This window comes from Schistocerca nitens, chromosome 2, assembly GCF_023898315.1.
Source record: "Schistocerca nitens isolate TAMUIC-IGC-003100 chromosome 2, iqSchNite1.1, whole genome shotgun sequence".
Taxonomy (NCBI): domain Eukaryota; kingdom Metazoa; phylum Arthropoda; class Insecta; order Orthoptera; family Acrididae; genus Schistocerca; species Schistocerca nitens.
In genome coordinates this window covers 101,657,859-101,681,217 of record NC_064615.1, presented here as the reverse complement: position 1 = coordinate 101,681,217, position 23,359 = coordinate 101,657,859, and the positions used below count along the sequence as shown (strand labels likewise).

At 38.8% G+C, this 23,359-nt stretch overlaps 1 protein-coding gene across 1 annotated transcript in view; it reads right to left on the bottom strand.

Moving 5' to 3' along the window:
• LOC126235764 (ubiquitin-like modifier-activating enzyme ATG7) overlaps window positions 1-23,359 on the bottom strand; it is a 110,282-nt gene that overhangs the window by 10,207 nt on the left and 76,716 nt on the right. Inside the window, exons 10-11 of the mRNA XM_049944563.1 lie at window positions 14,971-15,086; window positions 1,540-1,708 (exon numbers count right to left, since the gene is read on the bottom strand). Coding sequence (XP_049800520.1) covers window positions 1,540-1,708; window positions 14,971-15,086 — 285 coding nt within the window. The remainder of the gene's footprint in view (window positions 1-1,539; window positions 1,709-14,970; window positions 15,087-23,359) is intronic.

Here is a 23,359-nt window from a genome sequence, read left to right as displayed (position 1 = left end):
TATAAGTGGTGACAAAGAGTTATGAAGAACAGAAAAGGAGAGTCTCAGGCTACCCAATGATAATTTTGCATTGGAAGCTTGGGCACATTTGTGAGGTGACTTGGAGGCCACAAAACAGGCACTTAAAGCAGGAACAGCACCCATTCAAGTGTTGCCGGACTGCACATACGGACAGTTGGTGAATCCTACCCCACATGACTCACAACAAATACAGGTCTGTAGAAGTTTTCTGCGAGTATGCATGCATCCACTGTGTGTGTGTGTGTGTGTGTGAACCTATATTCTCAATGCAATGTGTGCAATGTATAAACAGAGAAGCATTAGACGTGACACAATGGACAAAATCAACACCATGCTAGCCCACCAGTCTACCATAAAGCAAACTGGTTGGCATCAGAAATGCTAAAAGTGATCAAAACCACTATCAACGAATTGCTGCAGGCAGGCAAACACAGGCAGTCAGACAGTCTGTGGGCAGCTCTGGGGGACCTCATCATCAATGATGCAAAATATAACAGAAGCAAAACTCTTTGGAAACGAGTTTATGTAGACCTACCACAGGGACAAATATCTTTTCTCACTCGAGCTGTCCTAAGCTTGCTGTGAATGATTGTGTACTGTATCCATGTGATCTTTCTATACACTCCATTGTTTGAAATAAATTCATGTTAATCTCACTCACAAGCATCCAGCTTCCTTCCAAAAGCCTCCTGCAGTGGAAGTACTACACATTTCCACTGCTCAGTAATGCTGATATCATGCTCTTTGCAGCACTGAAGCCCCCCTCCTTTGTATGTGCCGAATTTATATTTTGGCAATAGCAAATCCACTATGAGTATTTTGTGTTTGTAGCTCCTGTCACTCTGTGATAATTGGATCCATGTTCTATATATGCATATTGAGGTCAGAAATTACATTTGTGGCACTGATTTTCTTACTGCACAAAGCAATCTTCTTTAATTCCTACCTGTATGAATTGCTAAGTTTAGTTTTCACTGTTGTGTTTGATGTACGAAATTTTCCTAATGAACTTTATATGCTATAAAGGGTGCCAGAAAAAGTAGATTTAAAATGGGTGCAACTGGTGCATCAACTACATGGGCGAGCACTGACTGTTACACTTCATGACACACTGCTACCTCATCAGGATAAAAAACTTATAAATGTTGTAGGCTAACAACTCCTTAATGAAAAATGACATTTAATGACATACTAGCTATTTTCCTCTGCTAAATAGTCTGTAGAAATAAACAATGGAATTAATTTTCATTCTAGAGATTCATGGCAGGCGTTGTGAGTATCTGCCTATTTTACCATATTACATTTAGAAGCACATAGTAGAAGTTTTCTCACTACCTGCAAATGTCTGTTTTTGTTCTAATGAGAAGCTTACAGTATTTACATACCGGTAGCGACAGTGTATCACATGCACATTTTACAAGAAATAAACTTTTTCAAAGTTATATTTTTTCATGCAAATTTTTATTGGAAGTGCACATATATCTGTATGAACAGAATACAATAAAGAGAAAGGCTCACCATTTTGGAACAAGCTGTGCAGTTCTGGAATGCATGGCTGACGCATATCAATTGTTCATATGATGATAAGAAACCTCTTATTGAATGAGGGACAATGCCCAGTGGACACTGACTGTCATAAGACGGTGTCTTATTTGAGTCCAACACACCCTCTGCTGGGGCATGCCCTCTGTAAAACAAAGCAGATTCAGTTGCAGATCATGAGGCAAACAATACATTTATTGTGTCCTTCCTCTGAGTGGATGTTTTTCACGTCACAATGGGTTATCCGTAACAGATATGGATCTCCTGGATTCTTTCAATGTTGATACACTGGTGTCACACAATAGAAACCAACCACAATATATTCACTATAAGTATTTACATGACAGTACCAATACTATTTCAGTTTTCCAATTATAGCAAGTACCTTTCATTATCTACATGTACTGCCATACACTACAGGTCACCGTGAAGTGCATGGGAGATAGTACTTCTCACAGTTACACGCACTAGGGTTTCATCCTCTTCCAATCACTTATAGTGTGTGGGAAGAATGGCAGCTTAACTGCCACAGTGTGCACTGTAATTAATATAATCTTGTCTTTCGAATCCCTATGGTGTCAATACACAGAATATATTCCTAGAGTCCTCAATTAATCATTGTCCTTGGACATTTACAAGTAGACATTTGTGGGAAGCCTGGCATCATCTTTGAGTGTCTGGTAATTGATGTTTACCATGATTCTCTCTGCTGCCTCTTCTTTGAATACGTAGTATCCTCTGATAGTTCTGTTTTGTAAGTGCATTGCCCAAGATTCTATGATAAATCACAAAAGAGTTTTATCTTCTCTTTATACTGACTGCAATTTCCCAGCATTCCATCAATGCACTTGAAGTCTGCTACTTACTTTATCTATGGCTAAGCCTAAGTGATAAAATAATTTAAAATCTGCACAAACTGTTTCACACAGGTATTTGCATGAATTGACTGACTACAGTTGCCTCACATTGATATTGTGGCCACATGATACATTTTAGCATTTTTTCAAACAGTTTTGCATTTCAAACAATGGAAAATCCAGGGCTGAATGTAATGGTAATACAAAAAGGATAGTTGCTACTTACCATATAGTGGAGATGCTGAGTCACAGAGAGGCATAACAAAATGACAGTCAGAAAGTGAGCTTTCGGCCAACAGCGCCTTCGTTATAAATAGACAACACACACACACACACACACACACACACACACACACACACATATGCATGATCACTGTCTCTGGCTGCTGAAGCCAGACTGTGAGGAGCAGCACACAATGGGAGAGGCAACTGGGTGGTGGGGATAAGGAGGAGGCCTCCTGGCCCTCCGTCTAACCTCCCGACAGCACTTAGCTGCCCTACTGTCTCTCCACCTCATCCCTGAATGCTCCCACAAGGAACATTTTACCATCCCTCATGTGTATTCTGACAGATGTTTTTGGAGTCCTTGCTGGTTGGCATGAGGGAGATAATTCTTTTTGAAAAACCTCCATACGTTTAAGCTCAGAATATGTTCTACAATTCTACAACAGATGGATGTCAAAGATAATGGATGGTAGTTTTCTGGTTCACGTCTGCTACCCATCTTGTAGACTGATGTGACCTATGATTTCTTGCAACTATTGTTTATAGCATCTCAAGTGATGGGTGTAAGACATATTACAGTTAGAAACAGTGGCTAACTCAATGGAAAATTCTATATAGAATCTGATAGGGATTCCATTGGGTTCTGTGGTCTTGAACAACTGTAGGGTCTCTGATATTTGTCAACACTACTGACACCATTATCTACATCTCTCACCTTTACAGTGGTGACAGAATTAAATTAGGGCAATACTCATGGAGCCTCCCTTGTAAAGAAACATTTGAAAAGGGAGTTCAGAACTTCTGATTTTGCTTTGTTACTCTCAGCTTCAGTTTGTGTGCCAGCCATGAAAAATGACACTACCTTTGGTGCCCTTGACACTCTTTACACACGACTACAATTTATTTTCATTTTATTAGAGATGATTTTATGATAGTCACTGAAGGCTTCAAGCACTGTCCTTATGACAGCCAAAAGTGGTTCATTAGGTATAACTCTTTTTGTAGCCCTATGCAGTGTTTCACTGCAATACAGTTTCTCTTGCAGTTTGTTCACAGGGACTGTATATTATGGAGGTTCCCTCCCACCAACTTGAACTCTTATGCTAGGTACATATTTACCTAATGATTGGTCAACTATTGCTGTGAATTTGAGCCACAGTTTTCTACATGACCCTGCACAGATCTGAATGTCTTGAATTCCTCTTTGGGATACAACACTACTACCTGCCTTTTTCTACTTTACTGAACACACTAATCTTCCAACTTGTTTTAGTTGCCCTTTGTACTTTGGAACAAATTGTTACATTCACTTAGTTGAATTATATCACAAGTCGTCTCATATAGGGGAAGTATTCCTGTCTAACAGACAAGATGGCTGTGAGAGTAGAAGTGTGTGATTCTAACTTGAAAAATAGTTATAGTTATGTGGTTAAAAAAGGAGTTTATAAGAATTGTAACACTGAAATAACAATGCTAAAAGAATGAATTGTAAGCTTACAATTTGTACTCAGTGCTTTAAGAAGTGATATTGATTCACTCAAGAAAGAAAATCGGGATCTACGATCGAAGCCAACACCAAGTGAAGTGATGCAAGTCAAAAGTAATAAATTGTCTGAGTGGATAAAAGTGTCATATAAAGATAGTTTTCCAACTGCAAAAAGATCAACAAATTCTGTTAAAACTGTCACATTTTCCGATAAAAAAGCGAAAATGGCTTGTCTGTAGTAACAACACATGTTCCATAATTCCTGTTAGGTATAACTCCAACAGCAAAAGTGCGATAAGAAATAATGTCCCTCTCGTTGTAGGCTTCCAATCCTTCAAGAGGTTTGTCAGTACCTCTCAAAACAGCAATTGTTAACCATGCATTGCCACTGACAACTTCATTTGTAGTACAAGAAAACTGTATCTTGCAACCAACAAAAGTAATAGGTCCTTGCAGTAGCTCCAGTTGTTGCCCAGCCGCCTCTCTCTTAAGAACTGACTCTTAACACGGAAGTGACTGCGCAACCACAACAGGAAGTTGCGCAATCCTTATTTTATCTTTGATTTTTGTGAAACACGGGCTAAGTGTTGTAGCCCTCTGGGGAACTCTGGGATGCACTCTGTGTTCTCTGGGAGTGCACATTAAATGTTTTGCAAACAAGTGACTGTGATAACGACTCCAAATGATCGTGAACTTGCAAAAATTAGTGAACTGAAAATGAATAGTGTTTTTGCAAGAAATGTAAACAACAAACACAGACCATCACGGAAGAAGTATAATGTAATATTACTAACAGACAGTCATGGCAGAAATCTATCCAGCATGCTCCATGAGAAAAATCACAACAACAGTGATTAGTGTAGTGAAACCAGGAGCGGGATGTCAAAATGTTGTAGACACTAACTCTCAGAAGAAATGGAAAATGACTTTAATGTCTGTATAATGGGTTCAAACGATGGGGCAAAAAATGAAGCAGAGGTTTGCATGAAAACACTGCAGAATTTTCTACAAGCTAACAAATGCAGAAAAACAGTAGTTGCCACACTGCCTCATAAGCACGATCTAATTTATAGTTCGTGTGTAAACAAAGAAATTCGGAAAACAAACATTAAAATAAGGAAAGTTTGTTCTCAATACACTAGGTGCAATGTACTTGATATAAACAAGCTGCATTGAAATCTGCACACAAAGCATGGAATGCATTTGAACTATGAAGGGAAAAGGTTTGTTTGTGATCATGTTAGTGAAATAATTAAAGAAAGACTTCTAAGGAATAGAACAATCTATCAGCTTCCTTTATACATCCTCAGTGAGGGGACACAACTTGCTAGAGCAAGACAACCACCATCAAGAAGTGAGGATTTTTACTGGCCACAGATGAAGACAGCACCTCCATAGTTCATCCCGGAAGTGTTCTTCAGATTAAAATAAAAGGAAGGGAGAGACAAATAAAAGTAAGTGATGAATCAGATATGCCAAGCAGAAACCCCAAGTTTATAATTGTCCATCAAAATGTGCAGTCATTGTGAAACAAAATTAATGAGCAAGAAGTTTTACTGTCAGATCAATTAAAAGAAGTATCTGTAATGTGTTTCAGTGAACATTGTCTAACTGATGAGATGTTAGCAATCACAAGTACACAGGGTTATGTTATGACATCTCGTTTCTGAAGAAAAATATTTACACATGGAGGAACATGTATATTTGTGAAAGACAGTAACAGCTATTGCTGCCTAAAATCTCTCGGAAATTTAGGAAAAGAAGGCGATTTTGAAATCTTTGTTGTAGAACTAACCTAAATAAAAACAATCATCATCTGCCTGTACAGAAGTCCAAACTCAAACATAAAAATATCCTTTAACCAACTTGAAGGTAGTCTTGACAGTATAAGGGACCTAAACAAAACAGTTATAATATGTGGAGACTTTAACATTGACTTTAACAAAGTTTCAAAAGATAGAGATGATCTAATGGCTATTTGTGCAACAACCTGCTCCCAATTATAAATTCCCCTACCAGAGTTACAGGTGTATCCAGCACCACTATTGATATGATACTAATAAACAAGGAAAGCCATGAATATGCAGCTAGAAACTTCAACACAGGTTTCAGTGACCACTATGATCCGATTCTTGAAATATCTTCGGTGCTAAACTTAATTAAACAATCAGAAACAATAAAAATAGGAAGAACCTTCAGCCCTCAAAACATTGAATACTTTAAGAATTTACTAAAGAAGGAAACATGGACTGAAATGTACGGATATGAAAACACAGATGAGAAGTTCAACATATTTATGGATGTATGATTTTAGCATGTCATTTACAGCTAAAAACCAGAAAATCAAATGTAGTAGGCTTAACAGAAAAAATTGGTGGTTGACAAGAGGTATAAAAAAGTCATGTGCAGAAAAACGAAGATTATATGAGATCGCCAAGTCTTCCATAGTATCCAATGAATTTCTTGCATATTTCAAGAATTGTAAAATGATACTTAAAAAAGTGATCAAAGAAGCTAAAGTAATGGCAAATGACTGCTATATAAATAATGCCAATAACAAAATGAAAGCTGTGTGGAGTATATTGAAACAGCAAACTGACAATATTTCTCCTCTAAATTCCAATATTAAACTGAATTGTCATGGCAAAGAAATTAATGATCCTAAAGAAATAGCAAATGTGTTCAATACTTATTCTACCAATATAAGTGAGCAATTAATCACTGAAATCAAACCTTGCAATACAAACTGCCCAGTATCATCTGTGAATACCAACATAAATCCCACTTCACTGTTTCTCTTTCCAACAACCCAGAAAGAAGTCCTATCAGTTATTTGAACTTTAAAAGTGAATCATTCCACTGGAATAGATGGCATCCCAGGCAGCCTTATTAAAAAATGTGGAGATCTCATTAGTGTACCATTAGCTCACCTTTATAATAATTCCTTTCAAACCAGAATTTTTCCATCGTGCCTAAAAACAGATAAGTTCAAACCACTATTCGAACTAGGATGAAGTGGCCAACTAAAGGCCCACTGCTCTACTATCTGTATTCTCAAAAACCATAGAAATTTTTTTTCAAAGAAGAGTAGTAGATTTTCTGGAAGAGCACAAAATAGTATCCACAGCACAACATGGTCCAGGGAAGGCCGATCAACTGATACAGCAATTTTTGAACTATTATGTGAAGAACTTCAGAGAATAGATAATGGTGAAAATGTCATTGGAATATGTCTAGCTCTCCCTCAGGCTTTTGATATAGCAGATCACATAAAACTATTGCCTAAGCTTGACAACATGGGGATTAGCGAACATCTAACACCTGGATAAAGTCATAACTCAGTGGTCGAAAACAAGTGGTTGAAGTGCAACATCAAAATTTCATCAAACTCACTCAACACTATTCAAACTATGAAACCATTAAATACGGAGTGCCACAAGGTTTAGTTCTGGGATCTCTTCTATTTCTGTTATATGTGAATGACCTAAGCAAATTCTGTGGGAACGTCATCCAGTTTGCTGACGATACAAGTGTGCTAGTGAGTGGGAAAGAAATGGAAATGCTTCAGAAGTCTATAACAGAGACACTGAACAATATCGAAAACTGGTTCAGTCACAACAAATTGGTAATAAATGCAAGAGGACAGTGGCATTAAATTTCTATAATGTGAAAAAAGGTAAGCAAACTGTTCAGATTCAGATATCTAACAAAGACCTTTAGAATATAATAGAGGGAAACATGGGAAAAATATATCTGGAAACAAAGATGATGTAACTTACCAAACGAAAGCGTTGGTATGTTGATAGAGACACTAACAAACAAACAAAATTCAAGCTTTCGCAACCCACAGTTGCTTCATCAGGAAAGAGGGAAGGAGAGGGAAAGATGAAAGGATGTGGGTTTTAAGGGAGAGGGTAAGGAGTCATTCCAATCCCGGGAGCGGAAAGACTTACCTTAGGGGGAAAAAGGGACAGGTACACACACACACACACACACACACACACACACACACATATCCATCCGCACATATACAGACACAAGCAGACATATGTAAAGGCAAAGAGTTTGGGCAGAGATGTCAGTTGGGGCGGAAGTACAGAGGCAAAGACGTTGTTGAATGACAGGTGAGGTATGAGCGGCGGCAACTTGAAATTAGCGGAGGTTGAGGCCTGGTGGGTAACGGGAAGAGAGGATATATTGAAGGGCAAGTTCCCATCTCCAGAGTTCTGATAGGTTGGTGTTAGTGGGAAGTATCCAGATAACCCGGACGGTGTAACACTGTGCCAAGATGTGCTGGCCGTGCACCAAGGCATGTTTAGCCACAGGGTGATCCTCATTACGAACAAACACTGTCTGCCTGTGTCCGTTCATGCGAATGGACAGTTTGTTGCTGGTCATTCCCACATAGAAAGCTTCACAGTATAGGCAGGTCAGTTGATAAATCACGTGGGTGCTTTCACACGTGGCTCTGCCTTTGATCGTGTACACCTTCCGGGTTACAGGACTGGCATAGGTGGTGGTGGGACGGTGCATGGGACAGGTTTTACACCGGGGGCGGTTACAATGGTAGGAGCCAGAGGGTAGGGAAGGTGGTTTTGGGATTTCATAGGGATGAACCAAGAGGTTACGAAGGTTAGGTGGACAGCGGAAAGACACTCTTGGTGGAGTGGGGAGGATTTCATGAAGGATACTTCCCATCAACACCAACCTGAACTCTGGAGATGGGAACTTGCCCTTCAATATATCCTCTCTTCCCGTTACCCACCAGGCCTCAACCTCCGCTAATTTCAAGTTGCCGCCGCTCATACCTCACCTGTCATTCAACAACGTCTTTGCCTCTGTACTTCCGCCCCAACTGACATCTCTGCCCAAATTCTTTGCCTTTACATATGTCTGCTTGTGTCTGTATATGTGCAGATGGATGTGTGTGTGTGTGTGTGTGTGTGTGTGTGTGTGTGTGTGTGTACCTGTCTCTTTTTCCCCCTAAGGTAAGTCTTTCTGCTCCCGGGATTGGAATGACTCCTTACCCTCTCCCTTAAAACTCCTGATGAAGCAACCATGGGTTGCGAAAGCTTGAATTTTGTGCGTTTGTTAGTGTCTCTATCAACATACCAACGCTTTCGTTTGGTAAGTTACATCATATTTGTTTTTAGATATAAGACCTTTAGAATGTAGACAACATTAAGTTCTTAGGAATATGGCTCCAAGATAATCTTAAATGGGGGACACATATTGAAAAAGTTCGTAAGAAATTAAGCACTACATGCTACTTAATGAGAATATTAGAGGAATGCTGCAACAAAGATTCTCTGAAAACTGTGTATTATGCCTATATACACTCACAACTGAAACATGGAATTATTTTCTGGAGTTACTTTTCTCTTAGCCAAAAGCTCTTTAGGCTACAAAAAAGAATTATAAGAGTAATGGAAGGTGTAAAATGGAACAAAACCTGTAGACCACTCTTTAAAAAGCTAGAAATCCTCCCACTTCCATGTATATATGTGTATGAGATAACCGCATTTGTGAAAAAATATTCAATGGAAAATCCCACTCTCTTCCAGAAAAATGAAAATATCCACTCCTATAACACCAAGCAAAAAGGAGACTTTCATCTAGAGCCCACCAACACCACTCTGAATAAAAAAGGAACCCTGTATTATGGGAAAGTTATTTATAAGAAACTTCCCCACAAATTAAATCAATAAAAGACCTGGCAAATTTCAAGTCAATGCTATGGCATATTTGACTCATCACTGCTTCTACAGCCTCCACGAGTTCCTTCAGAAAGTTCACTAACGATTTGTGCCTTTGCCTTAGTGATGTATCATATAAATGTTACTAGAACTTTAATGATTTACCATGTAATTTTTTTTTTGTACAATATTTGCTCCGTGTATTGTAACTCAGTGATCATTTAAGGTAGAAATAATGACATTAATCAAATGTAATATTATATTTTGTTATACATTGACTTGTCTTGCATCAGACTGTACTATTTGTGTACTATATGATTACCAGGACCAATAAAACTCTAGTCGACTCTACTCTTCCCTAACAAACTAACATACTGACATATACCTACATGGTGACAGTTACTTTTACCCTGATTCTGCAACAGCATCAGAAAATTGATAGACACAATGGATGCAATGTTTATATCAACAACAAGTAAATTACAATTAGAACAGGGGAAAACCATATCAACTGTGGCTAATAATAGTTTTACAAGCAGAGGTAGATAATTGTGAGGCACTGAATTGATGAAATTTCACAGATACAGTCTCCAGTGAAGAAATCTTGACAGTTATTTTGGCTTTTAGCTTATCTCTCTACAGTGTATAAATAAATCAAAAAGTTGTGGGCTTCAGTCAACATAACTATAATAAGTTGGCAAGTTCATGTGGTGGGCAAGTGGTGAAGCTGACACACTTTGAATTTCTGCACTGAAGCTCAGACCGACATCCTGATTGTGTTGAAAATTTTCTATTATATGAAATGTATTACTTCTCTTTTCAATATGTTACAAATAGTCTGGTACTATATTTAATGAGGAACAGGTCTTAAATCTGAACAAAATTTACATATTTTGTATTTCTTTAGCAGCTAATATATTATACTAAAATAAAGCTGTGACAAATAAAAGATATTCACCACCTGAACAGCATAGCTGCAGCGTCACTTTCATTGTAAATGCAAAATGAACAAGCATTTCCCTATAGGAAACTTTTTCATCAATGTGCTCTGCTATTGCAAAATTAAAGAATTTACACATTCACAGAATAGAACTATTTATAGTACTGTAAATTTTGAGAAAAAACGTATTTTACATAAGTAATTAAGTTTCATCAGAAACAGGAATCATGCTTGAATCAAAGAGAGAATGGCCAGTATCTTAATTTTATTTCATACTGTAATAATGTACAAACTATTGAGGAACACCCATGTTGCAAAAATTACATTTGTTAAACACCTGCTAAATGTTCCCAAGATATCCTAAATAAAAATCACTGTGGAAGAGCATGAGTATTAAAACTATGTACTGAACTAGGACATACAACCAGATATTTTATTTCATAATAGTAACACGCTCCAGCTTCACATGGGTAGCACTAAGGCTACGCGCAAACTGAGACATGTATGGCACATGTGAAGTGACACGGCATAACAGTGTGACACCCAAGTTCTGCGTGTTGTGCAGGTCCTTCGTATATTGAGATGCATAGGCATTCTTTGCCTGCACCTGTTGGTGATGCATTGCTCTGACAGAAATGAGGCAGGCACCCTGCAATCTCTGTCAAACAATTTCATGGAAACTATTCAGTAAAAAAAATTGATTTTCACTAAGATTTTGTGTTTGGTGCATATTACACAATATGTTGCTGCAAATGAAATTTAGACTAACATATTGAATTTTTCTTTAGACTGTATCTGTCTCCAATCTTCAGAAAATGTATCATATGTCGCCATTCACTTCCAATCGTGCACACACAAGAATGAAGTATTTGTAACATCCCTCGTAACTCCTGCACTAGTCGAGGTTGGTTAGTGGTGTTTAACGTCCCGTCGACAATGAGGTCATTAGAGACGGAGCGCAAACTCGGGTTAGGGAAGGATGGGGAAGGAAATCCTTTCAAAGGAACCATCCCGGCATTTGCCTGAAACGATTTAGGGAAATCACGGAAAACCTAAATCAGGATGGCCGGAGACGGGATTGAACCGTCGTCCTCCCGAATGCGAGTCACTAGTCGAGATATCAAAACAATATTTTGGCAAAAGATAGCATGCGAGGTGGAGAGTGTTTTGCCAAATGGTTAATGCATGGAAATTTCTTATCTACATTGATATAGCTGAAGCTATAGTTTTTACTTTATTTTATTTTTAATTCCTTACTGTAATTTTTTATGAGTCATTGACAGCAAGTGAAAACAGAATTTCCTAGTATGAAAATAAACAGTAAATTTTGTTTCCTTATGTTACTGCAAACTGACACAATGATGTTTTCTGTAGGTTATTGACATCCCTGGCTTATTTAATGAGGCACTGTTTCAGGATTCTGTTGCAATAGCTACTGCAAGATGCGCCTTTGCAAACTATACTGTGTTTTGGCAAAAGAAGCACAATTAAACCTGTCAACAAGAAAAATGTAGCTGTTACTCATAAATGATGCTTCTAAAATGAGAAAAGATCAACAATTCACAGAAAAGTAAATCACCTGTTCTGTAGGAGTTTTGGCAGAATTCCCATAACACATCATGTTTTTAACAGTGAATGACTGGTATGGAAACTTACCAAAGGATTTTCTTCCTGTTCTTCATCTGACAAATATGAAAATAATGATGAGTGTGCCCTTGAGGCCTACAGCTTGCCAAACTGACAATGTCATTCATGATAAAAAGAGTTATTATTGAGAAAAGTAAATACCTGATCCACCACAAGATGGTTAGTGCACTGTAAGCAGGTGAGATAATGCATGTGGAAGGAATGTGGAAGCTAGCCAGGTGTGCCTTGTCAGGAAAAGAGTCCACGTCGTTTGAAAAACATTGTCATGGATGTAGAGCTGCCTTAGTCAGCAATACATTTCAGAAAATTAAATGTAGTACCAAATCACCAGACTCTTCCAGGATACTGATACTTTTGGAATAATACCGAGCACGTTATCCATTTGTTCAGCCTGTTGTATAATTAGTTTATTGACTCTAATACTATGTATGCAAGCACTAATAAGATTTTGCTCATCACTTTGCACCAATTACAACATTCTAATTCACTGCGGTTTCTTGACTGTTTCTAACTTACAGTGACAATGTGATGTCTGCATACACACAGTACAATGTCTCTTATTACATCTGTATCAAAGTTATCACAGTGAAACTTAATACGTACTTCAGCTCTTGGATGCTACCTCAGATCTTGGACACTTTTTACCAGGAGCACAAAGGGTATACACTTGTAGAAATTCCCACTTTTCAAATTTTTGTATTACACTAGCATAATATACAGCATGTAGACAATCTAGTTTCACTGAGTATAATATTTAAAATGTCCCACCTTGCTTCTTGATCACACAATTTTATAATACTCCTTACTATTTAACTAACCTCACAATGAATCATCTGTCCCTTCTTGCGATCTGAAGACACTATGGAGGCATAAGATATAATCTCAGTGACTAAAGGTTTATGAGTAACTGAACTGTGGATTGTTCTTGACAAAATAAAAACAATAACAAAATAAAAAGCAAAACTAAATAGATATAAATAAATGGAAAACATAATGTACTAATGAATAAAGATCGAGAGCTTAAATGGAAAAATGAAACACTACTCTATAGCAATAAGTACAGTAACAAGTCAATATTTTTCTGAAAGCTAACACAACCACCCATATGTGCGGTATCGAAGGGAGCATATAGGAGGACTGCTTTCCCACTGCCCACTTCACCTCTCCCACGGTGCTAGTATGGCACGCAGCCAAGAAACTGTGCCACTACCACAATGCCGCATGGCTTGGCACAGGCGTGAGTTGTGGCACAACTGTGTTACATCCCAAATTGCGTGGTCTCACTTGAACCTATTAAGTTACAAAAATGCATGTTGCCCTGCACTGTGCTATACATGTCTCAATTTGCACCTAGTGTAAATACTTTCGGCCAGATGACTAGTCTGGCATAGCAATTATAAATTATATACACAAACCTTCTTCATGAATCGGTCTATCTATTAGCGAGAACTGTACCAAACTCCCTAAAGTAATTCTTGAGGTCAGACTTCACATACAAATAGGACAACACATCTGGGGCTTGAATTTATCATAGTTTAGCCAAATGGTGTGAAATTATTAATAAATTATATACACAAATCTCTCTGACAAATCTGTCTTATCATTGAGAACCATATCAAAATGCCTAAAATGCTTACAGTAGTTCTTGATACTAGCATTTATACGCAGATGAAAAATATGGTGAAGGACTTCAATTTATAATATGTAGTGATATCTGCAAAAGGCAATCTCAGTCTGCATCCATGTCTTGGTTAGCACACAGCTCTACTGTGTCAGTAATGTTTCAACTAAATTTTAATGTCATATATCCTACACTTCCCCTCCCCCAACCCCCTTCCCCCAACTACAAAAACAATCGCAGAATCATACCTGTATACTTGCAAAAACATATATATAATTTACATCAGAATGTGTACATGTTGGATACAACAACACCTATGGTACAGGTTAGATCAGAATGAGTGGGAAAAGTTTGCATTTTGATAGCTAAACTGCATGTATAAGCTACAAACTATTTACCATGTAAATTTTACACCATATAAAATTTACTGCACTGTACGTACTAAATGTGTTTACAAATGATAAGCAAGCCTTCCAAGGGTGTATACAAATACATACATGTAAATTTTACACCATATAAAATTTACTGCACTGTACGTACTAAATGTGTTTACAAATGATAAGCAAGCCTTCCAAGGGTGTATACAAATACATATATAAGATACAAAAATAGTTCTTCTGGCAAAATATATTGCTTCACTCTGCTGAAAGTCTTTAAATAATATACCTTTATGTTCATCTTCTCTTATACTAAATAGAAGTAAGGACAAAATGAATAATCACAAGTAAGCATAAAATGAGTATGATTTAATGGTAAGTCAACACTGAGGTCATTAGATACCAATTGGTGATTTGTTTAATGTGATTTAAGGAAACCAAGGTACATTCTGGAGGGAGGGCGAGGGATTCAAATCCCAGTCCTCCAGAATGCGAGTTCAATATTCTGATCATTGTTCCACCTAGCTGAGTAAATTGTGAAGTGTTCTGATGCCTTACCTTAGTGGATGTTGCAAGACTGACACCAATAGCTCGGCAGCCAATGCTGCTGCAACTGCTGAGACTCCTGGCCTCGTCACAGTGCACTGCTGATCCAAAGTTCGATCTACCTGTGACTGTCATAATTTGAAAAGTGGATCAGGGTCGCATAAATCATTGTCTAACAAAAATTCATCTAACAAAGGTAAGTTAAAAATATAGCATTTGACACAGGAGACTAAATGACATAAGTACTGAAACAAGAGGAAAACATTGCATTAGTTTCTGCCCCCCCCCCCCTGTCCTATCATCTCTATCATCTAATGCCGATTCATGCCCCTTACCCTCACTGTGCACCGCTCTCTGCCAATACAACACCGACCTTTTCTCCTTCTCTGTTCCTCTTCTTTTCTGTTCCCCATCCCTGCCACCCCCCCCTCCCCTCCACCGCCTTGCACATCCCATCCTTCCGATGCTGCACCTGGTGGCAACTTTGTCCTGCCATCATCTAGTCACTATACACTCCAGCAGGCGGCACTGACACCTTTCCACCCACTTGTACTCTGCTATCCCACCCCACTCTGGATTTCTGTTTCTGTTCGATGTGACATGTTTGCACTGTGGCTAGAGCGGCTAGAGAGAGTTGTTTTGTGTGTATGTGTTTTCCATTCTGAAGAAGGTTTTGGTCTAAAGCTCAGATGTGTAACTGTCTATTCATCGTGGCTATCTGCACCTCAATGTGTCATCTTTACGGTGAGTAGCAATCCAGCCTTTTCATAAGGTTGTTGATACTCCAACCTGGACTTTCTATTATTTGATTTTATTCCTGGTGTACAGACGATGGCAGCACAGTAACTATGGTAGCAGCTTGGGCTAACAGCTGTAAATAAAAGATATGCATTCAACCAATTAGTTGTGAGCAGGCAGTGTTAAGAGGTGGACGTACGACTGTAGCGTGTTGATGCTGTTGTGTCATAAATCACAGTGGAGAAGTATCTCTACATCAAGTGTTCAACACATTTTCCAGAATGTTTTGAAGAAGAGAGAAGTACATACAAAGTTTATTCTTGACACACTGACTCCTGAACAAAAACAATGACATGAGGATGCCTCCAGCAACTTGATAGAAACGCAAAAGACAAATCTTTTCTGGAAATTGACTCCAAATTATTTCAGACAGGGTTCTGCCTGAACCTCAATGCAGTTTCCAAACCTCCAGAGGCACAACAGATATGATCTTCTGTGTTACACAACTCCAGGAAAATGCAAACAGCAACACAGACCTCAATATTTAGTTTTCATGACCTAGGAAAAGTCTTTGATTCAGTACCTAGATTTGCCATGTGGGAAGTACTGAGACACTCTGGATGTCCTGTGGGATTGTTTCAGGTTCTTCATTTTGGTATGTTTGGGCAGGTTCTGTACTGTACCTCTGCATTGGGTTCATTCCCAATTACTCAGGGTTCAGTACAAGGCTGTGTGCTTGTTCCAACAGTCTTTGCACTGTACATGACTTCTGTGCACATGAATCATCTGCAAACAACCAAGGCATAGGGATTAAGTTTCAGTTTGATGGGCATCTCTTCAGTATGGCAACACTTCATTCATAAAGTCATACCCAGGATCCAGGTTACGTGGATGACAGAACTACAGAATGCTGACGACACTGCATCCTCTGCTCTAACATCTGCAGAGTTACAACAGTAACTCAACTGCTTTAAATCTGCACAAAATTATTTTAGTCTTACCATCAGTTATTTAAAAAAAAAAAATAGAATACTTGCACAACCTGCCCAGGATTAATTCTTCCTGAGATCAATATCTCCATCTTAAACACAACACTGGAACACTGGATTAGGCTGATCGCTTTTCATATCTTGGAAGCAACTTGTCTAAAAGGTGTACCTGCAAACAGAATGTTTTTGAAAGAATTGGGGCTGCCCACGCAGCTTTCAGATGGTTAATGTTCAGTCAGAGAATAAAGACCAAAGTTGCATACCAAACTCATGGTGCACAGATTTGTTGTCATTCCCACACTGTGAAACTTGGACACTACTGCTGTGTTATCAAAAAACTTGAGAGCGTCCATCAGCTAAAAATGAGATACATCTTAAACATTACATGGGAGAACTATGTGACCAACAAAGTCATTCTCAAGAAAATGAATCTAAACAGCACTGAGGAAATCATCATCACTCATCAACTGAGATGTTAGGCCATGATCACCACATGAGCGATACCAAGCTGAGTTGAAATGCTCACTCTATGCAGGAAGGAGTTATGCACGCTCAGAACTGAGTTGCAGATGATGAAGGGAATTATACAAAAAAAAAAAAAAAAAAAAAAAAAAAAAAAAAAAAAAAAAAAAAAAAAGTTGTAATATAATTGTTAATTTCTTGCTTAGTACTGGTTCTTGAAACTTTGGAAGACACTTTCAGGACATTTGGCCCCTAACTTCAGACTGCAATGTTTTAGGACAGTCTACATCTACATCTACATGACTACTCTGCAATTCACATTTAAGTGCTTGGCAGAGGGTTCATTGAACCACAATCATACTATCTCTCTACCATTCCACTCCCAAACAGCGCGCGGGAAAAACGAACACCTAAACCTTTCTGTTTGAGCTCTGATTTCTCTTATTTTATTTTGATGATCATTCCTACCTATGTAGGTTGGGCTCAACAAAATATTTTCGCATTCGGAAGAGAAAGTTGGTGACTGAAATTTCGTAAATAGATCTCGCCGCGACGAAAAACATCTTTGCTTTAATGACTTCCATCCCAATTCGTGTATCATATCTGCCACACTCTCTCCCCTATTACGTGATAATACAAAACGAGCTGCCCTTTTTTGCACCCTTTCGATGTCCTCCGTCAATCCCACCTGGTAAGGATCCCACACCGTGCAACAGTATTCTAACAGAGGACGAACGAGTGTAGTGTAAGCTGTCTCTTTAGTGGACTTGTTGCATCTTCTAAGTGTCCTGCCAATGAAACGCAACCTTTGGCGCGCCTTCCCCACAATATTATCTATGTGGTCTTTCCAACTGAAGTTGTTCGTAATTTTAACACCCCAGGTACTCAGTTGAATTAACAGCCCTGAGAATTGTACTATTTATCGAGTAATCGAATTCCAACGGATTTCTTTTGGAACTCATGTGGATCACCTCACACTTTTCGTTATTTAGCGTCAACTGCCACCTGCCACACCATACAGCAATCTTTTCTAAATCGCTTTGCAACTGATACTGGTCTTCGGATGACCTTACTAGACGGTAAATTACAGCATCATCTGCGAACAATCTAAGAGAACTGCTCAGATTGTCACCCAGGTCATTTATACAGATCAGGAACAGCAGAGGTCCCAGGACGCTTCCCTGGGGAACACCTGATATCACTTCAGTTTTACTCGATGATTTGCCAGCTATTACTACGAACTGCGATGTTCCTGACAGGAAATCACGAATCCAGTCGCACAACTGAGACGGTACCCCATAGGCCCGCAACTTGATTAGAAGTCGCTTGTGAGGAACGGTGTCAAAAGCTTTCCGGAAATCTAGAAATACGGAATCAACTTGAGATCCCCTGTCAATAGCAGTCATTACTTCGTGCGAATAAAGAGCTAGCTGCGTAGCACAAGAACGATGTTTTCTGAAACCATGCTGATTATGTATCAATAGATCATTCCCTTTGAGGTGATTCATAATGTTTGAATACAGTATATGTTCCAAAACCCTACTGCAAACCGACGTCAATAATATAGGTCTGTAGTTCGATGGATTACTCCTACTACCCTTCTTAAACACTGGTGCGACCTGCGCAATTTTCCAATCTGTAGGTACAGATCTATCGGTGAGCGAGTGGTTGTATATGATTGCTAAGTAGGGAGCTATTGTATCAGCATAATCTGAAAGGAACCTAATCGGTATACAATCTGAATCTGAAAACTTGCCCGTATCAAGCGATTTGAGTTGCTTCGCAACCCCTAAGGTATCTACTTCTAAGAAACTCATGCTAGCAGCTGTTTGTGTTTCAAATTCTTGAATATTCCATTCGTCTTCCCTGGTGAAGGAATTTCGGAAAACTGCATTCAATAACTCCGCTTTAGCGGCACAGTCGTTGGTAACAGTACCAACGGCACTGCGCAGCAAAGGTATTGGCTGGCCAGTACTTCATTATGGATTAGTTTTGGTATTTATGTTAGAATTATTTTTTCCCAATGACAGCTGCTCATGATGTGGAACATGTCAGTTAGTTCACAAATAAAAAAAATAATCTTCTGTGAAAGCATGGCTACGTGCTGGCCATTTACATAACTAGTTGTTGTTTTAACCTTGATCTACAACAAAATTTGATATCAGTAATCCAAAGACATACATACTAATTAGAGATTCAGATATGGATTATGATTTGTTGCCAAGGGAACTGATTTCAATTTGTTTTTAAGACTTCCAGCATCTGCCAGCACCTTTAATCCTCAAGGGAGGTAGTCAAATATTTTTATGGATGAATACTTTGCTCCTTTCTGTATGAAGACAAGGATAAGTTGTGGATTGTGGATAGTAGAGGCTATTTTTGTTCCTAGTGGTATATTTATGAATACTATTACTATTTTCAAAAAATGCCTGATTCTTCACAACACATTTCACAAGAGTGTACATGTATTGTTAGGCTATTGTTAACACATCTAATTTTTTTTAACAGTTGCTTACATGTAGCTTAAGGGTGGACAGCATATTTTATCCTTACAGGAAATTTCTGAGCAATGAATGTGCCACATCCTTCACAGCAGCTTGATATGAGATTTCTAATTCATGTTCTCTTCAATATCTACACCCAGGAATTCTGAACAATCAGTTTTATGTGCCAGTATTTGCTCTCCCCCATTATGTATTGTTACTGATGAAGATATTTTTAGCGCAGCACTGAATTGAACAAGCTGTGTTCTTTTTTAAGTTAAGTGACAGACCATTTACCAAGAACAAATCAATTATACTTTTGAATATTTAATTTACTGTTCATTATGTCGGAGTTTATATGCCCTTCAGGTGAGAAAAAAGTGAGTTGGTTTCCACGTAAATGAGATAAAGTATCTGCACATTTGTGTGTTGAATACTGAGATGTGAAGTTTCGAAGTGATACAGCTGCTTGGAAGTTATTGTAAATGTAGCTAGTAATATGCTGTGTGTGTGTGTGTGTGTGTGTGTGTGCGCACAATTATTAAAACAGAATAAGCAATTATTATGAAGCAAGTGTCTGAAAGCACTAATGGTATATTTTTGGCATCATTGACCTGTATTACAGCACACATAAGAGTACTGAAAGCTGTCATTACAAAGATTCTGGCAAGCGGAAGCATTTCCATAAAGGCCAGCACACTTTTGCATATGAGAGTATTCAATCACAAGCTCTCACACTTCCGTTTCCAATTCTGCCGGACGTATTGGAGGATGATGCCATACTATCAGTACACTTCTTTACACCTATGTCTAATGGTGTGGTGTGCTACATCGAATCACATCTCTGGCCTACAGGTTACATGGGCCCATCAGCTGGCCAATTTAAGACCATGTGGTTTCAGGTCAATTTTCACTTTTGCCTGAAAACTGTTGTTTCTCTACATGACTGACCAAAGGACTGGCGACAACTTTGCAGTTAACTGTTTATATCTGGATATTTTTTGGACTGATCATATTATTTGTTCATGACACCTGGACCTGCTTGGAATCTTAATATAGTGAAGCCCACCTACTGCTATTAAGTTACACTTCAGTGGTTTCTGACACCATTTCTGCCAAGTGATTGATTTCAATCTGACCTACAAATGGTTTTTCACTACTTTAATTCAAGTTGTGTTAATTCTGGACACTATCCTAATCCCAACATTAAATCGTGCCTGTACCAGTTCATATCACCACCCAACTTTGAATCTCCTCTCTCCCATCTAACCACATGATGGTTACCATACAGGTATTCATTAACTCCAAATTGGGCTCACCCTCCTTCCCCAGTCATTCTCAATGGAAGGAAAAACAGCCATCACAACTTCAAGACACACCTTGATTTAATCACTGTTACAGAAGACAAAGGCTCCACAAGCGTTGTGATGAATCACAGCTGTCACCTTACAGAAAGCATCTGGCAACTGTCACAGTGATCCCATGCCGGAAGTCCAAAAAAAACTTCACGTCCTAATTTGAATCCTTAAACCCATCCCAGAACCTCTCGCATGAATCCATCTTCATCTTCAACTTCTCCTTAATGACCTCTGCACACCCGCATTTTCCATGCTTCCCAGAATCCATAAACCCAATGATCTTAGTTACCACATTAAAGCTGGCCACTGTACTTCAGCTGAAAGAATCTGTGCTCTGTTAATTCCCATTGGGCGGCCACAACCATGTCGGAAACCTTTTCACAAGAATCACTTAAACGCAAATGTCAACTGTCAATTCGCTGCCCTTTTATACCTTGTGTACGTGACAGTATTGTCATCTGTATATGTGCTTATTGCTATCCCATGACTTTTGACATCTCAGCATATAACTCATTCGACAAGGGGCTGGTGGTACACTGCTGGCGCTTGAAATTGAAATATCATAAAGGCAGCATACAACACATGTCAAATTTGCACAACATGAAGTAATTGATTGAAAATGCATTTCAGTGCAACCACAGAAAGTAGGTAGGAGTAATGCTTTCTACATTCTGTAGTAAAGGAAGGATTATGAAGTTGGTTTCTCATTCATGAATCACAGTTGAATGCCGGTTGTTTGTGAGAAGATTGTGTTAAATTTTCTGTGACAAAGAGAAATGTCAATTGGCACAGGGTGGAATTTGGCAACAGCATGATTGTGCTCTATCAAGACTGCAGATTATGGGACTGTGGTACTGCTGTTCATGTTGCTCTGGATCCTATCAACTACCATGGAACTGATGGGTTCAGGATAGTCTTACTCAGTGCCACGATGGACTTCAATGGCCCCCACATGATTAGAGCCTGAGAGAATACACATATTGTTCACTCCACCATGCAGCTCTGTACAGCCACATTGCATACCTTCAGTTAAGACTGTTTGCAGCAAGACAAGTATCCACACAGTCAGTGTGATGACATCTGGAGTACTCTACGAACTATCAGCACAGTGACCACTGTCAAAGCTTTGTTTGATGTGGCAGAAAAGATATATGTACTGACAGTGGTGTGATCCATGACACTACAGAACATAGAAGTTACATCACATCATCTTTTTAGACAAGTCTTGGTTCTGGATACAGCACCATGATGGACATATTTGTGGGTGAAGCCTTTGAGAAGCACAAACATAGCTTGACTGCATTCATTGTCATCATATGAGCTCATCACCTGGTGTGATGATGGAGAATGCCACTGGGGACATGAACCCTATCACGTCTGGTTTCGACAGCAGTCATTACATTTATGGTGTGTTAATGTTGCTGGCTATGCCCTATCTTCAAGGTTCCTGTGACATTATCTTTCAAGATAATATTGCAAGACTGCATGATCCTTGTGCTGCCCTGACTACATTGATAGGTCAGCACATTCTCCAGACCTACATCGATTCAACTGTTGCCCTGGTCAGCACATTCTCCAGATCTCTCACCCACTGAAAAAACTTTGGTCATGGGTCGCCAACATACTGCCATGCCATCACTTACCAACCTGTCCAATGCTAACTATGAGCTGAAGCAGCATAGAAAGACATAATTGTATCAGTACATTTTGATTTAAATGGATTGTAGACACTCGCTTCAAGATATGCAGACAAAGCTCTTCTCAGGAAGATTAATCCACCGGTAATGGACACTATGAAAGCCACAAGAAAAATAGTAATCTTGGGAAGAAGGTATAATTAACGTGGGTCGAGGGGATCATTAAATATAATAAAATAGTTGATGACTTAGTGAAGACTTCTGCTCAAAACAGCACATTTAGAACCATCTTCTTACTGCCATCGGGCCTACAGACTATGTTACATAGGATGAAAAATTATTTCAATGGACAAACTCTGGGAGGTTGCACAGGACACTGAAACAAATATTTTTCTCTAATTTGTATTTTTCTGTCATTTGTTTTGTTTTGTTTTAGGGTACAAAAACAACTACGGTCATACACGTCGATGGCAGGACTGTAGAACACGAAGACGAAGAGAAGAGTTAAAAACAACTACATGTTAATCCCAATAGGCGGAAGAGAAGACTGCTAAAAACAGGGATGTGGAGAAAGGTCTAAGCAACACACCATAGATAAATGGAGGTCCTGAACTAAAAATTAAATGGCCTTTACCATATTGCTACAACAGATAAAAAGTAGAACGCAGTCGACAGCCCGCGTGTTGTTTGCTGAAATGGCCAATAACTCAGACGGCAAACACAAATGAGGACAT